Source organism: Cervus elaphus, chromosome 5 (assembly GCF_910594005.1).
Source record: "Cervus elaphus chromosome 5, mCerEla1.1, whole genome shotgun sequence".
In the NCBI taxonomy this organism is placed as follows: Eukaryota; Metazoa; Chordata; class Mammalia; order Artiodactyla; family Cervidae; genus Cervus; species Cervus elaphus.
In genome coordinates, this window is record NC_057819.1 from 101,567,302 (window position 1) to 101,586,017 (window position 18,716).

At 51.5% G+C, this 18,716-nt stretch overlaps 1 protein-coding gene across 8 annotated transcripts in view; it reads right to left on the reverse strand.

The window, feature by feature from the left end:
- GAS7 (growth arrest specific 7) overlaps nt 1-18,716 on the reverse strand; it is a 200,910-nt gene that overhangs the window by 25,376 nt on the left and 156,818 nt on the right. For all 8 annotated transcript variants that reach the window (XM_043903842.1, XM_043903840.1, XM_043903848.1 and 5 more), the window contains 4 exons: nt 16,044-16,097; nt 8,155-8,244; nt 4,912-5,027; nt 2,031-2,105 (listed from right to left, as the gene is read on the reverse strand). In XM_043903842.1, coding sequence (XP_043759777.1) covers nt 2,031-2,105; nt 4,912-5,027; nt 8,155-8,244; nt 16,044-16,097 — 335 coding nt within the window. The remainder of the gene's footprint in view (nt 1-2,030; nt 2,106-4,911; nt 5,028-8,154; nt 8,245-16,043; nt 16,098-18,716) is intronic.

Below are 18,716 nucleotides of genomic sequence, written 5' to 3' on the forward strand. Positions count from 1 at the left end.
CTGCATGGTGAGCCCATGAAGAGGCTCTAATCAAAGCCCTGTTCCCTGGATGATTCAAGCCATGCAGGCAGATTCAGGCTTGTTCAACACCACGGCTCTCCAATGACTATGACAGAGTATCTTCCATCCCCAGGGGCTCACTTCCCTTCATAGGAGGGATTCAAATAGAGACTGCACTGCAGGGAGGTCAGACTAGAGAGAGGACCTCGGGAGGCCTTTCATCTCTTACTTCCTGAGATTCTGGCTTTATGATTGAGGGAAAATTCACTTAACACAAATGTAACCAGGGACTTCCCTGGTGGCCTGATGGCTAAGACTCAGTGCTCCCAATGCAGGGGAGCCCTGGGTTTGACCCCTGATCAGAGAACTAGATCCCACATGCCACAACTAAGATCCAGCACAGCCAGAGAAATATTTTTAAAAAATTAACCACTTCAAAGACAACAAGCATTTACTACATTCGCCATCCTGGGCAACTACTACCTCTATCTAGTTCCAAAGCATTTTTTATCAATATCACCCTGTGATGGACTGAAAGCCTGTGTTCCCCAAATCCATAGGTTGAAACTCTAGCCCACAGTGTGACTGTTATTTGGACATTTATCTGTTACTCTAAGGAAGCAATTAGGGTTAAATGAGGTCATAAGGGTGGGGCCCTGATCTGATAGAATTTGTGTCCTCATAGGAAGAGATACTGGAGAGTTTCTTTCTCTCCCCTCACCAAGGGAAAGACACCTGCAACACAGGAGAGAGCTCTTACAGGACACTAAACCTGCCGGCCCCTTGACCTTAGACTTCCCAGCCTCCAGAATTGGAATTAATTACATTTTTAAGGCTTAAGTCATATGGCTTAAGTCACTCAGCCTATGGTATTCTATTATAGTAACCTGAGGAGATGAACACACACCCCAGAAGGAAACCTTGTACCTATTAAACAGTTGTTTCCAGTTCCTTTTCCCCCAACCCCTGATAACCACCATGGATCTGTCCATTCTGGATATTTCTAAATGGAATCCTACAACATACAACCTTTGCATCTTGCCTCTTTCACTTAGTATAATGTGTCTGAGGTTTATCCACATGGTAACGAGGATCAGTACTTTATTCCTTTTTATGGCTGAATAATATTCCTTTGTATATCCATATAGCCAATGTGGACAGACTAAAATTTGCTTATGCATTCATCCTTGATGGACAGTTATTTCTACTTGGTGGCTATAATGAATCATGCTGATATGAACATGCATGTACATATATTTGAATATCTGCTTTCAGTTCTTCTGGATATAAACCTAGGAGTGGAATTTGTTGGGTCCTATGGGAGTTCTGACTAGTTCTCTGAGACATTGCCAAACTGTTTTCCATAGCAGCTGTGCCATTCTGCATTACCACCAGCAGGCTGAAACTCTGTTAACATACAGAATGGAGAAGGCAGCAGTCTTCCCTCAACTAGGGACCCTTCTGTGGCCAGGAGGGTAGGGCTGGGCCTCCCCCAGCCCAGGTCCCACCCAAGGAGGTCCGGATGGTCGCAGCTATAGGGTGAGGGAAGCCTGGACCCAGACTCACAGGAGAGAATGCCAACCAAGGAGCCAGGTGTGGACTCCCCCTACATCTAGTTTCCTGCCAGCCTGCTCTCAGAGACAGGAGAGCAGCGGTGGGAGTCTGGAGGCTGGTTCCCAGCTATCGGGGAAAGGGCAGAGGGGGTCCTGGAATACTCCAGCATGTGGCAGGAGGCCCTTGGCCAATAACGAGTCAGTAATGTGGAAGTGCAACCTTGAGCAGGGATGTCCACACCTGGAGTCATGGCTGAGCAGCTGGAGCTGCGAATGCCCACCTGAACCAAGAATGTTCACCATGAACCATGAATGCCCACTTTGCATCACAGGCACCCACCTTCAGCCAGGTGTATGGAGACCCCCCTGTCCATATGGGACCATGGCAATGACCAATGATCAGTGAAAAGGGATTCCCCCCCTCTTTCCTGAGTGCCCCTCTCCCTCCCTACCCCCATCACTGTTCCTCCTACTCACCCCTCCTCCTGTGCGGCCAAGGAGTTCTGAGAGAGCTTAGCTAAGTTCTTTGCATATTCCTCTTCAATCTTTATCCTGCAAAGGGAGAAAACCCAACATATCAGCTCCTTAGAGCTAGACTGTGGATCCGACCTGCAGCTTTGCTGCTTATTAACAGTGTAAAGACCATAAGCTCTGCAAGTACGTGGCTCTTGTCTTTCCACTCAACTCACAGTAGGTGCTTAATATGAGCTGAATGAAAGAATGAAATTGAACCTCCATCTGTAGAGTGGGGCATTGCTGCCTGTGTGAGGATGAAAAGTGGTCATCTGCATAGCTCCCAGCACAGGGCTGGACACACGGCAAACACTTAACTGAAGAGACGTAACTGGTCATGGACCACGGCTGCCCTGCCCCCTGGTGAGTGCTCTGGCATGAGGGCCTGCAAGGCAGCCACAGTGTCTAAGAAGCAGGAATAGGACCCTGTCCATGTTCTCCCAGCCCTTGAGGCTGCCAACTTCCCAGCCTGCAGGGTGCAAGTATCTCCATGGAAACCAGTGGTGCACAGCGGAGGCCACATCCCTGGAGAGGGAAGTTGCCTTGGATTTCACTTCCAGCAGGCCCTTGACACACTTTCAAGGCAGCTCTCTGGGGAGGGGTCTGTATTATCTGCCACAACTGTGTAAAACGTGTTGTCATGGTATTAGTCATTGTCTAAGCGGTCCCCTGAGGAGCCATGCTTGTGACGACCAGAGCTGCCCCAACGGCTGGGGCCTCAGAGAGGCCCCTAGTCCATCATCTGGCAAATGAAACAAATCCAGAGATGCTCCCAGAGCTGCAGCATTTGCTTCTTGGCTTCTCAGGAGCTGAAGCGTGAAAGGATGTAAAGAGAGCGACCTGATCGAGTCTCCGGGCAGCATTCGGGGGTCATGATCACTTCCCATGTCAGTGCTGAGAGGCCCAGTCTGTCCTTCTCTCACCACCACCTCTGCTATCTCCACATCCTCTCGAGCCTGCCTGCCTCGCTTCCTCTCCATCCACCGAGTCTTTAGTCCCTCCTCTCCCCAGGAGGACATGGACAGTCAGCCTGCAGCCTCCAGCCAGGAGATCTCTCGAGAAAGCAGATCTAACCATGTCAAAACCATGTCACACTCTCAGCTTCAAAGGTTCAGCAATGCCAACTGCGTGCACCGGCACGAGACCTCTCCTCTCCAGGGCTGGTGCCGGCCTCGCTCCCCTAAGCTGAGGTCACGTGGTTCACTGGACGGCTGGCCTCCCACCCTGGCCCAGCTCTTGTCTCTGCACCTCAGGTCCCACCCCTCCTGGCTCTGAAAGGTGCCCTTGCGAAACCCTAGGTGGACTGAGGAAAGTCTCAGGAGGCCACCTGTCCCAGGGAAGACCAGGGTTCTCGCAGGTATGGTTCCATCTGTTAATGTGACATCTTTATGAAAGCATAAACCGCAAGTGTGTTCAAACTTGGCTTTTCTAGCCGTTTTCCTCTTGGCCTGCTTTCTACTATTGTTTTCTGACACCTGAAGTACGCAATCTCTCAATTTCCTACCTGTTTCACAGGTCATGAAGCAAAGATTTGATTATACCTATAGAAAATAGGCCTCCTAAAGGAAAGCAGGTGCTTTAGTGTACCATAGAATTGTTACTGGATTATTGTTGCTATAAATAAAAAAGGAAACAATGAGGAACTTCCCTGGCTGTCTAGTGGCTGAGACTCTGTGCTTCCAATACAGGGGGTGTGGGTTTGAACCCTGGTTGGGGAACCAACATCCCATATGCCTCTCAGCATGGCCAAAAAAAAAAAAAATTTTCAAAAATACATTGCCATTTACCATAAATATTTCCAGTGTGCCTTTGAAATTCCAGATTTGAAGTTGTGTGTATGTAGGTGTGTGAGGAAGGTGGGTATGCGTATGTGTGTGAGTGTACAGGTGAATGCTGGCTTAACAGAGTCTCATAACTTGGAGAGCCTGGGGAGGGAGGGAGATGGAGAAGGAGCTTTTCACTTGTAACTTTCCCCACTTCCATTAGGTTGAATTCATCTCCCTTGGCTTTGCTGATGGCTCAAGCGGTAAAGAATCCGCCTGCTAACGCAGGAGACGCAGGTTTGATCCCTGGGTGGGGAAGATCTCCTGGAGGAGGAAATGGCAACCCAGTCTAGTATTCTTGCCTGGAGAATTCCATGGACAGAGGAGCCTGGCGGGCCACAGTCCGGGGGTTGCAAAAGAGTCAGACATGACTGAGCAGGCATGCATTGCTTCCTCATCTACACACAGGCAAACCACTATTATACTCTCTGCTCTTATCATAATGACCTTACCTCTCCCATTAGACTGAATTCCCTAAAGGCAGAGATGGGGGTAGGGGTGGGTGTTTCTGGATGCCCAGGGCTGGGACACAGTTTTGACTCAAAGATGAACAGAAAGGTAACATCCTTTTTTGTTACATTAAAGAACAGCAGCTGTGCATGCACAGATAAGCAAAGGAGCCAAGCAGTCTTCATGGCGATATATTAGGCAGTGGTGGGGACTGTGGCAAGCTGGAAGCACAGGCTCCCAGCACAGGGGCAGCTGCTCCCCACCTCCAGCCAACTGTTGCGTGAGGGATGCACAGCCATGGAGTCAGACTTTCTGCTCTCCCCAGAGATGCCAGATATGCAGACTTTAATGTGAAATCCACCAATCTTTTTTAATGTTGGTTCAAATCTTTGAAAGCACTACAGAGGCGAAAGCAACACACCTGCTGGCCAGACTTGTCCCAAGGCCCGTGAGTCTGACTCCCGTCTTGTACTTTCCTTAGGGCAGAGCTGGGTGTGTGGGGCTCACCCTGGGCTCAGGGACCATGTTGGGTGCCATCACCAGCCCTGGAGCGGGGAGGGCCCAGGACTCACCTTTCTCGGATGAACTCCGACATTTCCTTCTGCATCTGCTTGCCCTTCAGCTGTTTCTGCAGCAGCAGTTCAAACCCAGCCACCGTGCCGTTGCCTTGGGAGTCCTTCTTGTCAGCCTAGGAAGGAGAGAGAGGCAGGAGCGCTTAGGTGACACCAGTGTCTGGAGCTGGGAGGAATGGAGTATAGGGAAGACAGACCCCAGAAAAGACCCTGTTGTCGTTCAGTCGCTCAGTCTCGTCCAACTCTTTGTGACCCCATGGACTGCAGCATGCCAGGCTTCCCATCCATCACCATCTCCTGGAGTTGGCTCAAACTCATGTCCACTGAGTCAGTGATGCCATCCAACCATCTCAGCTTCTGCCACACCCCTCTCCACCTGCCCTTAATCTTTCCCAGCATTAGGGTTTTTCCCAAATGCTCCTCGCATCAGGTGGCCAAAGTATTGGAGCTTCAGCATTAGTCCTTCCAGTGAATACTCAGGGTTGATCTCCTTTTATTGACTGGTTTGATCTTCTTGCTGTCCAAGGGACTCTCAAGAGGCCCCAAGGCCTCTGCTAATAACCCTGACCTCAGCCTGAGGAGGAGCATGAGGCTGGTAGTCTCGGCACCCCCAACTCACGCCCCTCCCGGTGCCCTCACCCCCAAGTGCTCCCGGATGCTTGTGTCCTGACCACTGCTGCTGCCCCACGTCCGTGCCTCTCAACCCCTCAACCTGGAAATGAAGAGAAGGAAGGGCAGGTGGCCAGGAACACAGGCACCAGGTGGCTGCTGGGGCTGCCTAGATCCTCTGCAGAGTTTTAGCTTCTTGATTGAGCTGCGAGACAGTGGATAACCTCCGGGGCAGGTACCCCCAACCCTGAGCCTTGCCATCCTCTTTCTCACTGCACATGCCTAAAAGATCACCATGACTTCTGGGGAGAAGCTAGACGGAAGGGCTGCTGCTGGAGTGGAAAAGGGCAGGTTTCCAGGGTTGACATCTCAGCCACATCACAGTGCAGCTGCTCTGGCCATTGGAAACTTACTCCAAGGACATTTAAGATGTGTGTACTCCATTGTATGAATGCTACATCTTCATGAAAAAGTCACAGAAAAATTATTCAAAACGCTGAGCCCCAATCCACCTCCCAGAGAGGATGGACAGGCCGAGCAATTTGTCCACACTGGGAAAACCGGCCCAAAGAAGTGGGCTTTAAGGATTGTGTCAGCAGAGAAATTTCTGTGAGAGGAAAAGGTCTTGATGATCAGGGAGATAAAGCTCTGGGGTAGGTATCAGAGTCCCAGGAGAGCCTGAATCGAGATGGAAGCGGGACAGCAGGCTCTCCCACTCCTCCTCACTCTCCAACCCCGCCTCCCTCCACTGACCTCTGGCTCCCAGGGTACCCATTCCTGGGGTCTAAGCTGGTCCACTCCCCATGCTCTGTTTCCTGCTCTCTTCTTTTTGGATGACATCTCCAAATTCAGCTCCTCCCCTCCATCTCTGCAGCTGCCACCACCTTTCCTGGCCTCTCAGAGGTTAATGGGCACTCCTGCCTTCCCTACATGACACATGGGGCTTCCCATGTGCCAGTGGTAAAGAAAATCCGCCTGCCAATGCAGGAGATGTAAGAGATGCAGGTTGAATCCCTGGGCCTGGGAGGTCCCCTGCAGGAGGGCACGGCAACCCACTCCATTATTCTTGCCTGGAGAATCCCATGAACTGAGGAGCCATAGGGTTGCACAGAGTTGGACATGACTGAAACGACATAACATGCACGTATGTTCTAAGACACATACAAATCAGATCACATCCTGTTCCTGTTTCAATCCTCCACCACCTGTTTGAACCCTCCACCATCTGTTTATACCGCAAACAGAATAAAATACAACACACTGATGGAGCCTATGAGGTATCGTACACTCTGGTCCCTGCTCATCCACGCCCCTGGGCTCTTTCTTCACCACCTCCAGGTGTGTCTGTCGCCAGAGCCAGAGTTCTTCCTACAATATCCCCACCCCGTACTCATCTCAGAAGATCTAGAAGAAACACAGATGGGGCAACAGGAATCCCTGGCTAGCTTCTAAAGTGCAAGAGGTTTGGTAGGAAGACAAAAGTGATTTTGTTTAACATACACTTGGTTAGCAAATCTAAAAAAGGGTAGATAATTCATTCTGCATGGTGGTTGAAATTTTATAAAGTTTTTTTTTTTTTTTTTTTAATTTCTGATTCCTTAGGGCCTTTGCAAAACTTTATTTTTTTAGGTGTACCATTGGTGATGGTGATTAAGTTGCTCAGTCATGTCCGACTCTGTGACCCCATGGTCTGTGGCCTGCTAGGTTCCTCTGTCCATGGGATTTCCCAGGCAAAAACACTGGAGTCGGTTGCCATTTCCTTCTCCAGGGGATCCTCCAGACTCAGGGACTGAACCTGTGGCTCCTGCATTGCAGGCAGATATTTTACTGCTGAGCCACCAAGGAAGCCCCTCTGTACGATTTGGTACTGGTTTTTAATATATACAAAGGTCATACAATCATCACCACTGTCTGATTCCAGAATGGGGTGATTTCATTTTTAAAGCCCTTGTTAACTTTAAAATACAAATGTCCAGGAGGACTCCCAGAGTTTCCGAGGAGGACTTGGCATATGTCAAAAGATGTTTAATTCTGGAAAACTACACATAAAATGTATCATCTTAACCATTTTTAAGTTCACAGTTCAATGGCATTGAATATACTTGCAGTGTTGGGCAACCATCATCATTATCCCCTTCCAGAACTTGCTCATCTTGCAAAACTGGAGGTTCCCACATGTAACACAAAAGCTCTGGAACCACAGAGTTGCTCACGCTGGAGCTCCCTACATATCATGCCCAAACTCCTGGTGACGTTGATAGAGACAGGAAGGCTGGTGGAGAAGCACTGTCCAAGATCACCTTCAAGAGCAACAGATTAGGCTGGAGCCCAGGTTCCTTTCATGGAGTTGATTTTCATCTCCTGTCACCACTGAGCGGCAAGGTGACCCTCCAGCTTACCTGCATTCTGGCTGGAGTTTCCATTTTTGCCCTGTGGACTCTCTGAGGTTTACTGAATAATCTAGACTCCAAGTGGGTCTTACGTTTCCGGCCTCCAGTGCTCAACTGACTGCCAGCTGCTAGGCTTCATCTGGAGAAGTTGCTTTGCTTTGAGCTCCAGGCTCCTCCCGCCCCTCTCGGGTGCTCACCCCCGGCCCCTGGGACCACAGTACAGGGAACACGGGGCACCACTTACCCAGAAGTAGTCACAGTAGCTCCACTCGGTTGGTTTCAGCAGTTGCTGCTCCGGCATTGTGTCTGGGTGAGGGAACGTCACGCAGTTTATCTGGAAGGCACAGAACACCAGAGAACACGGCTTGGCTAGAGGCTTGGGACAAGCTGGGGAGGCTTTGGTCCCAGGATACAGCACTCAAGAAGTCTCCCTACAGGGCCAGCTTGGTAGAGAACATGCACTGGTATCATGCGGTGGTCAGCATTCAAATGAGGGGTGATTGGCATTCACCCCCATCCCACAGGGGCTGGCATCAGTCCAAACTGTCTTAGAGAGCAGTGCAACGGGACTTAACAACACAGCAGATATTCAGAGCCCTCCACTAGTGACTCTTACTTGTAGGATTCTCCCCTACTCCTGGCACATGGTTACAGGGACTTAAGTACACGGTTTTCACCACAGCTCTGTCTACATAGCAAAAGGCTAGAACCCAACTCTACTGTCCATTGGCAAGAGAATCATTAGAAAGTATGAGACAGACACAGACAGGAATCATATCCATGGTGAAAGGCCCAGCAAGACGTTCTTCTGTATTGATAAGGAAGGTAGAGGATAGTGTTACATGGGTGGGTGGCTGGGGAGAAGAGGTGGAATAGTATTTTACAGTTTGTTGTCTTAGTGTTAAGAAAAAAAAAAAAAAGGAGGTAGGAATAGATATCAATTTGGCATATTTCTGGGAGGAAACTGATGACATCTTTTGCTTCTAGGGAAAGGAATTAAGTGGCTGAGCATCCTGGGTGAGAGGTTATCTTGTGAATTTTATCTCAGGATATATATTCTATAAATATATCAAATTAAAAGACAACTGCTCCTTAGCAGAAAAGCTATGACAAACCTAGACAGCATATTCAAAAGCAGAGATAACAATTTGCTAACAAAGATGAGTATAGTCAAAGCTATGGTTTTTCTAGTAGTCATGTACAGATATGAGGGCTGGATCATACAGAAGGCTGAGCACTGGAGAATTGATGCTTTCGAATTACAGGGCTGGAGAAGGCTCTTGAAAGTCCCTGGGACAGCAAGGAAATCAAACCAGTCAATCCTAAAGGAAATCAACCCTGAATATTCATTGGAAGGACTGATGCTGAATCCTTTGGTCACCTGATGCAAAAAGTCAGTTCACTGGAAAAGACCCTGGTGCTGAGAAAGACTGAGGGCAGGAGGAGAAGGGGGCGACAGAGGATGAGATAGTTGGATGGCATCACTGATTCAATGGACATGAATCTGAGCAAACTCTGGGAGACAGTGGAGGAGAAGGGAGCCTGGTGTGCTACAGTCCATGGAGTCGCTAAGAGTCAGACACGACTTAGCAACTGAACAACAACATACATTCTGTGAACCAAGAGAGCTGAAATGAGGATCCCGGGTGTGTGCCTGGGGCTAGCTGGCCCAGGAGAGAGCAGTGCGGAGATGTCTGGGCTCTGTCTCAGACTTTTCTGCCCGAGCCCGTCTGCAGCACTCCTGGCTTTCCCGGCTTGGCAGCTGTGCCTTCGCCGCTGACCCTGCTGATGCTGCTTCGAGCCCTGCGTCTGCTCCTGGAGAGTCTGCTAATTTGTTCTGGGAGCTGCAAGGCCTCAGGAAGGCAAGGCCTAAGCCCCGGCAGTCTTTAACCCTCATCACAATCCCAGCAACTGCTGAAGTGGGAGTCGTCAGACGTTCAGGGGGAGAACAGTGCAGAAAATCCCCGAGGTTCTGAATAGAAGCCACAAACTCCATTGCTAGAAAGCCATGCAAACAAGTGTGGGGCTGCATGTCATGGGAACTGCAGCTCAGGTTGTGGGGGGTGACCAGCCTCCACATTCAGAATGGGGTAGGGTGGGGAGGGTCTGTCTGTGGGGGCGGGGAGCAGATTCCTCTCAGCTCCCGCCAACTGCTGTCAAGTTAGAATGAAGAGTCCAGGGCTGTCAACTCATGTGATGACTTGACAGTAGTGGAGAATCAGGATTTATACGTGAAGTATCTCAGTGCTTGAAAGGGAAAGTGTTAGTTGCTCAGTCACGTCCAACTCTTTGTGACCCATGGACTGTAGCCTGCCCAGCTGCTCTGTCCAGGGAATTCTCTAGGCAAGAATACTGGAGTGGGTTGCCAGTCCCTTCTCCAATGTTGCCAATTCACTCATGGTTAATAACAGCAACAACAACCCCTTGCAAGTCAAAGTAACTCCTCTGCCAGTCGAGTCAGGTCCACGGGTCCCCAGCCACAGCCTCTGGTTCAGGGGCTCGGGGGTGGCTGGAAGTAAGTCCAGTAAATAGCCCTCCTTCAGTCTGGGTGGGGGGAGAATACAGAAGAAATTCCAGCCGAGGAAAAAGCCACCTCTTCCCAGATACTAGCATCTGGTATCTGGTAAGGGCAGAGAGTCCTGTTCTGGAAGGAAACATTATGCAGGAGGCAGGACCATGGCCAGGGGTGACCCAGAGAGCCCTGGACATGGGGAGCACGGAATTCCACCAAGGCCCAGGTGGGTGCCCAAGGCAACCCTGGGGTGGGGAGTCTCCCCCCAGTGCCCATCCCACAGCCACCCGAGGCATCACTGGCCTGCAGTCTCGGGGGACAGCCAGCCTCTCAATGCCCAGCTCAGGCAATGGTCTTCCCCAATCCTCTTTTCAGGCTGACACCCCAGAGAATGTCCAGAGGGGAGTCTCCTTCTGGAAAGCAGGGCCGGATTCCACAGCCTCACATGGTCCTTATTTCACGTTCCAGCTTTTCTTGCCTCAACAAATAATGATGATTACAGCCCATCTTTATTTTGTTTCATTATGTAGCCCATGGCAGTTGCAAGCAAATGTAATAATGACAAACTATGACATTACACTGGGCATTAAGAATCAGGGAGTAGGAAGTTGAAGGTACTGAAGAGGGGATATAAGCGTCTTCTAGAAGGTGCTGTCCAGGGTCTAGAAGGCAGGGGGGTACCACAAGTGGCCCTGTAACCATCACTGAAGGAAAGCTAATGGGGCTGGGGGAGAGGGCTTGGGGGAGGGCTTGTGGCTTCTGCCACTCTGAGGGCACCAGCCCTCAGAGGGACTGGCCAGTGGCCCCAGAGTGCCCGTCTCCACTCAGTCAACCCTGATTTTGGCGTTTTTCGGGCCCAGGAATCTCACAGGAATTTTCCTGAATCCTCACAGAGCCCTGCACCCCCCTGGTGGTCATCTCCAGAACTGCACCTCACCGACCCCACCATGGGAGGCACTAGTAAAACGCGTGGAATTCCTGGGAGAATTCCTGCCAAGAGCTTTGGTGGATCTTCACTTCATCCTCCCAGGAACCCCACGAGCTGGGTCACACTAGCCTCATTTGATTAACTGAGGGTCACAGAAGTATTTGCATCCATGAGGCTGTACCAGGAACACTTGCTCGTCCGCGGTTCATGCAAACCTTTGTTGAACGGCTACCTGGTGCTGCGCACTAGGCTAGATCTTTCCAGCACTTTGCACATGTCCGTTTGTATTTCTCCTGACTGCTTATGTAGCATCTCTCTTCCTTTGCCAGAGAGTCTGAACCAGGAGAGGAGAAACTGCCCTGCTCCCCGCTGTGTCCCAGCACAGCCACGGGACAGGAGCTGTCAGTGTTTGTCAGTACAATGAATAGAGGCTACAGACAGGAGGGGTCGTCTCTGCCCTCAACAGTTTTACAGCCTGATGAGGAAGGCAAACAAGGAAATAATGAGTAATTGCAAACTTCGTCTGTAATGGTGGAGCCAGGATCAGAAGCCAGCCAGGTTAACCTGGCCCTTAACCTGTGTCACACGACCTTCTAACACGCTTAGATGTAACTATGCCATGTCCCCATCCAAGGCAGGGGTGCAAGTAGGAAGGGGTGCTGGATGGGGGAGCAGAAGAAGATGCCTTCTACCCTGTACGGTCTGGGGAAAGTTCCAGGGGTCCCTCCCACTCCTGCTCCCAAGATCATCACCCTCAACCAGCAGCATCTTCGCTCGGGGACCGACTCCAGCCCGCAGTAAACGTAGTAACTTAACACCTGCTCTGCTCCCAATGGGCCCACTGAACAGCTGGGGTTCCACCAGAACCACAAGGGCAGCCCCCAGAATCTCTCTGGGGGGCGTCTTAAGGGGGCTACAGCCCCCACAAAGGCATCCAACCATGGTGTGAGAGTTGTTGAATACAAGGGCAACCCAGCCAAAGGGCCTCATGAAGGGCACAGTAAAGACGGTGGTTTTACATCTAAATGGGCCTTGAACTTCCTCCTTTGTTGTTGTTTAGTCAGTCCTGTCCCATTCTTCACACCCCATGGACTGCAGCATGCACACCAGGCTTCCCTGTCCTCCACCATCTCCCGGAGTTTGCTCAAACTCAAGCCTATTGAGTTGGTGACGCCATCCAACCATCTCATCCTCTGTCACTCTCTTCTCCTGCCCTCAATCTTTCCCAGCATTCGGGTTTTTTCCAATGAGTTGGCTCTTCCCATCAGATGGCCAAAGGATTGGAGCTTCAGCTTCATCAGTCCTTCCAGTGAATATTCAGGGTTGATTTCCTTTAGGATGGACTGCTTTGATCTTGCTCTACAGAATTTCCTCCTGGGGAGAGGCTAACGGGGAGGGTATGGCAGAGGCAGAAGGCAGAGGCAGAAGCCAGAGCCGGACCTACGAAAGCAGAATAGAAATGCCCCCTAGTGCACACACGTCTGGCCTCTAAGCTCCCACCCAGGGTCCCGGGCCCCAGGGGACCACACCAGGAACCCAAGGCCAAGGACCAGAGGAGCCCAGACTCCTCTTTCTAGGGCAGGAGTGTGGCTGGCTGGCTTGGCTGTCATCTGTTCTTGAATGCTCTAGATTTTGATGCATGACGTTGGTGCCGAGGGCTGTGAACTGCCATCACCGCCCGTCACTTCCAATCAAGCCCACTCACCGCCAGCCCTACCCGGGGCTCCACTGCTGTCAAGCAGCACACGTGTCTGCCTCTTCAAAACTTCTTCCAGACCCAGTGGGCCAGGGTGTTGTGGGGTGGGGGGGACAAGCCAGAGAATCAGAATGAACCTGGGTCCTTGCATCTCAGTCACATTGGTAGCCAGACTCAGATGCCTGGTTGTATCCATCATTGCCACACAGGCCTGCAAATCTCTGCTCCTTCAGTCAGACCGTGCGAGAGGTCCTCTCCCCAATCCCACATGCCAGCAGGAGGGAAACTTGGGCCCCAGCTCCATGCTCCCCCCTCAGCCCCACCCCTGCAACATCGCCTCCCAGGGAAACCATGAGCTCTGCAGGATCAGGACTCAGAGGAAGGAGCTGCGGGTGGAGAGAGAGTAGTCCCCGGGAGGGAGAGAGCCGAGGTACAGAGGTCTTCAGCTCCACCGGCCAGCCAGCGAGGACACCGACCTCCAGTCTGGAGATGAGCAGGGCCACCTGGGCTGGCAGCCGGCAGACCCAGGTTCACAGCCAGGGGGCTCTGCTCCTCACTCACTCTGTACCCCTCCTCAGTCTCCCCAGCAAAAAGTCCATAAGGCTTGAGTGTTTATTTTAAACCCCTGGGGGATGTTGGTTACAACCCGAACTTTATAGCCTCACCCTGGAGGGACCAACCTAGGAACCCGCATTTTAAACAAGTACCCCTGAGGCTCTGGATGAGAAGCAGTGATGCAGGGCAGTGGGAAGGAGGGAAGATGGTGAGGCAGGGATGGAGGAGGTGAGTTGCTAGGAGACCCAGGGCCACACCCAGCCCACGCAAAGCCCTAAGCTCTGATGGAAAGGCCCTAAGCTCTGATGGAAAGGCAGACCAAGGCAGGTGACCCAGGCCCCACCCCGTGAGAGGTGCACCATCACCCAAGGGAGGCGTAACCCTCTGCTTCCCCCTTTTCACTTCTCTATTCACTATCCTTCTACAATGCTAACATATTCCCCCTCTGGCACTTTCTTCTCCCGATTTCAGAAAACTTAAGGAGCTCCTACTTTGCCCTAGCACCCTAGGGGCTTTTTGCAAAGATGCACCCACGGGAGGTTTGCCTGGGAGGTGGGGTGGGGTGGGGGTCTCCCATGCCCTGCTCATCAGCTCCAGTAACAAGGAAGCTGTTGCTTGCCCCACACTGAGTCACTTGGTCCCCCACCTCAGAGGGCAACTTCCAGGGGGAGACTGCCGGTGGTAAGAGTTCAGGTCTCAGATATATGCTTTAATATACAGTATTTGTTTACATTGTATATTAACGCATGCTTGTGGAATCTAAAAAAACTAGTATAGGCGGTCTTATTTGTAAAGCAGAAATAGAGAACAAATGTATGGATACCAAGGGGGAAGGGGAAGGGTGGAAGGAATTGGGAGGTACAGATTGACATATATACACTACTGATACTATGGATAGAGTAGATGACTGGTAAGAGCCTCGTGTAGAGCTCAGAGAACTCTATTCAATGCCCTGTGCTGTCCTAAATGGGAAGGAAATCCAAAAAAGAGGGGATGTATATATACATATAGCCGATTTACTTCACTGTTCAGCAGAAACTTAACTCGACATTGTAAACCAACTCTACTCAAATAAAAATTAATTAAAAAAAAAAGGGTGGGGGCACAGGTCTCAAGCCCTGATGCTTCCTAGCTGTGTGACCTTGGGTGAGGTCCTGTTCTGTGCCTCAGTTTCCTCATCTGTAAATAGGGCGATGAGGAGGCTAGTGTGAACTGAGCACCTACTGTGTGCCAGGCTGTTCTAAGGGCTTTCCAGGTATGAACTCACTCAGTCCTTACACCATCCCTAGCGCGCACATGCCCACCATCTCCCCATTGTGCAGATGGGGACACCGAGACACAGAGAGGCCAGGAAAGTGTCCCCAGGTCGCTGCCCAGCTCAGAAGTGCTGTGACTGATACCCTGGCTTCAGAGTCTAGGTTCCCCGTCCCCACACCCACCTTGGTCCAATCACCCGCTCCCTCCCTCAGTGACTGGAGACTAGAATGGGTGCTCAGAATCCTACTGGTGCATAATAAATGCACACGCAGTGGCAGCAATTATGATTGTTGCTGTCACTGCTTGCCCACTGCTTCTTCCAAAGTGGATGTGCAGCCTGCATGAGCCGGGGCAAGGGTCTCCCTCTCACTTCCATCTCCGTGGGGGTGGGCATCAGGGCAAGGACTGTGTGATGGGGCCCGAGGGACCCATCCCCCAGCCCCAGCTCTGCAGCACTTGGTCAAAACCACATACCCAGGACCACACTTCTCCCGTCTCCAAGTTCTGGGCTATCTGAGCAGATAGACAAGTTGTTTCTCTACGTGGAGGGACGTTGACATTCAGTGCCAGCTTTCCCCAAGCACAAGGCTGATGTGGGGTCGGGGCAGGGGGGAGGCAAATGGGGGGAGGTCCTCTTTAGCCTCCACGGGGTGGAGGGGGGGCGGTGAGTCTTGGCAGGCTTTCCGAAGAGCCCTGGGAGACTGTGTGGCTGCTCTAGGCAGAGGCTGCCTGCTTCCCCATCAGGAACTCTATTCTTAGGGCGCTTTCTCTTGCTTTTAACTTTGACGTCTTCCAGAAGTTACCCCGCACAAAAGCCACCCTGCCATGGCTGTAATTTACACGTCATGTCACTTGCTCAGAGCACAGTCCACCCCCTCCCACCCACTCCTGCACACCACCTTCCCTTGCCCGCCCTGCGAAAAATGGTTTCTGGCATCATTCTGAGCACCATCCTTCCACTTGTTTGCCCGGAGAGAAAAAGTGAAATAAGAAATCAACAGAAGAAGGGCTGGGGCAAGGCAGCAGGGGCGGGTAGGAAACTTCAGCTACATCCAAGCTTTGGAACTTCCCAGATTCTAGGCTGGGCATCGCTTCCACTCAGAGGTCCACATTGCCATGGCAACAGCCCAGCCGTGGACCAGAGTCCCAGCCTGCCACCCCACCTGCCACGCGGGAGCCACTTACTGTGATGGTGTTTTCCTTGCTCTGCTTTTTGCTTGGTGACGAGGATCCCAGGTTCTGGGGAGAGAGGCAAGAAACATCGTCAGAGCTGTTCTCCATATTGGACATCCTTTCCCTTTGGGTTCCCTGAAGGTGGAGGGATGGGTTAAAAGCCCTGTGCCAGGGAAGTTCGAGGATGCTCCTTCAGTTGCTGTTAAGCCCTAAGTCACCATGTTCTGGGAAGGGGCAGGCAGGAGCCTTCCATGCCCCGGCTTGAAGGCGAATGGGAGGAAACCTCCAACACGAGCTCTGAGAAAACTGCTCCAAAGCAGGTCTGCCTCCTCATCTCCCCATCGGTGGCTGGGAGCGTTAACCCTTCAGCTGCCCTCTGCTGGTAAGCAGTTCTGAGCACTGTCTCCACCTGCAGAATCTACCCTGGAGTAGAGAGTTAAGGTGGACTGTGGGCCACCATCTGCTGGTATGGGATTCAGAACAAGACATCTTATTCCAAATTCCCCACCTTGTGCAACATATTACACCCCGGATCCATGCACTGTGGACTGGGGTGCTCGGCCACACCTCCGTGACTTGTCACCCTCCCTACCCCAAGAGCAGGAAGGCTGTGTTTCAGCTTCCCCTCAGACTTTGGGGTTGCCTTTTTAGGTCTTTCCTTTGCCGGCAAGAAGACCCTCGTCCCAAGGACCACTGGGCCCACAGGAACTCAGTAGCTTGCCTCTAGTCCCTGGATGGCCCTGGAATGGAAAATTCAGGATTGCCAGCTGAAAACACCACAATGATCCTAAGAGTCTATGGCCCTGACGGGGGAGGTCAAGTCTGGGTCTTTGCTGTCCCATCAGCTGTTACATTAGGGACTCAGTAGGGTCCCTGAGCAAGCACTCCTGTCCTGAGCCACGCGTCGGGCTGGGAAGCAGGCTGGCCCCTAAGGCACTGCGGCAGCATCATGTGTATCCCGGGACTCACAGCCTTATTCTGTCTCTAGTGGGACGGAAGAAAGTACCTGCTAGGCCTTTACAGGGAAAGGCCCAGAAAAAGCATGGAAGGGCTTCTCTAGCAAGCCCCAGGGAACCAACAGCTCCCATCCCCACATCCAGCACAGCCCTGGATCACCCAGCAAGATGAGTGTCTTGTCGGGGTGGGGGGAAGCCAGCCCCTGCCTCAGGAACCCAACTGCTCATCAGGCAAAATAAGGAGCTTAAGGGAGTTCCTACCCATGGTCCCCTTACTCCTGGACTCTTCCCCGCTAGACCCACCCTCAGCCCCTCACTCCCACCCAGATCTACCATGTCCGGTAAGTGAAGTCCACTACTGAAAACTGACATCCCTGGACTGTTCAGCAAACATCGTCGTTTCATAGATGAGAAGATGAACTCACTGCCCTTGATATCCCGTCAAGTTAACTTGGCTCTGAGCCTCAGTTTTACCTGTTGCCAATGGTCCTTAAGCTCTGGAGGCATCTGATTAGCTGAGGACCTGCCCCCTGAGTCCTCCTGACCCCAGGAGGTTACTGGCATCACCATCATTGTACAGATGAGGACACCGAGGTTTGCAGACATCAATGTGTCCCAGGACACAAGGCAGGTAAACAGAGCAAACTGACACCCAAGCCTGAATGACCCTTTCCTGCCTCCCCATCCCTCCACTTAGAGATCTGGGACAATCTCTCCAGGTGTCTCTGCAGGGGCCAAAGAAACATCTCTGTCATCCACACACACTGACTTGGGGACCGTTGTGTCCAAGGCTGTCTGGGACGATGCTGGACACAGAGGTCACCCTCCTCCGGTGGGTGACCTTACTCCGAGGGCAAGTAATAGCACTGTGAGGCAGGGGTGGGGATGTTCTAAGCGTGGGTGCGGGTCTCTGCCCTCCTAGCTATGCGGTTTTGGCTAGTGCTGCACACGGGGGTCACAGGGTCCTCCGGGCGGTCTCGTGTTCTGTCTTTGCTGCTGGTGACCTGTGCCCATTATCTGAATGTCATACTACATAAACATCACATACAAGCATATATACACACATACTCACACACAGACACATACACCCTGCAGCCCTCCACTGAAAGGGCCCAGGTGGAACGACATCTCAGCCACGCTGAGAATACCTGCTATAACGAAGTGGTTTCTCTCATTCAAGTACTAACTAGGCCCAACCCTGCTTAGCTTCCGAGATCAGATGCATTCAGGGTGGCATAGTTGTATTAAAAACCAGAAGTGGTTTTTAACACGATGCCCCGCTAAAAGGAACCCAGGCTCCTTGGAGAATCGACTAGTTCCAAAGGCCAGGTGGACCTGGAACTCCTGTGCCAGGAGGTAAAAAAAAGGGTTTGATGAATGGTGTGATATAACAAAAGGACACAGACACCAGCTCAAAGGGGCTTCCACCCCCAAATCTGGGACCACTGAAGCATTACTATGAATAATAACCTCATTTGGAGTAAAGAGGACCATCCATTTTGGAGTAATGTGGATTACTCCAAAATGTGGATGGAGGAGGGGCAGCATTTTTTTTTTTTTTTTAAACAGAAGAAGGTCTATAAAACGTGTGCAAGGAATTCAAACATCACCACTGGCAAACCTCAATGTCAAAGACTCAGGCCACAGTCAACATGGATGCTTGAAAAGGCTGAGAGAAAAGGCTGGTAAGAGACAGAGCATGCACGTGGCCTGACACTATCACCCCACA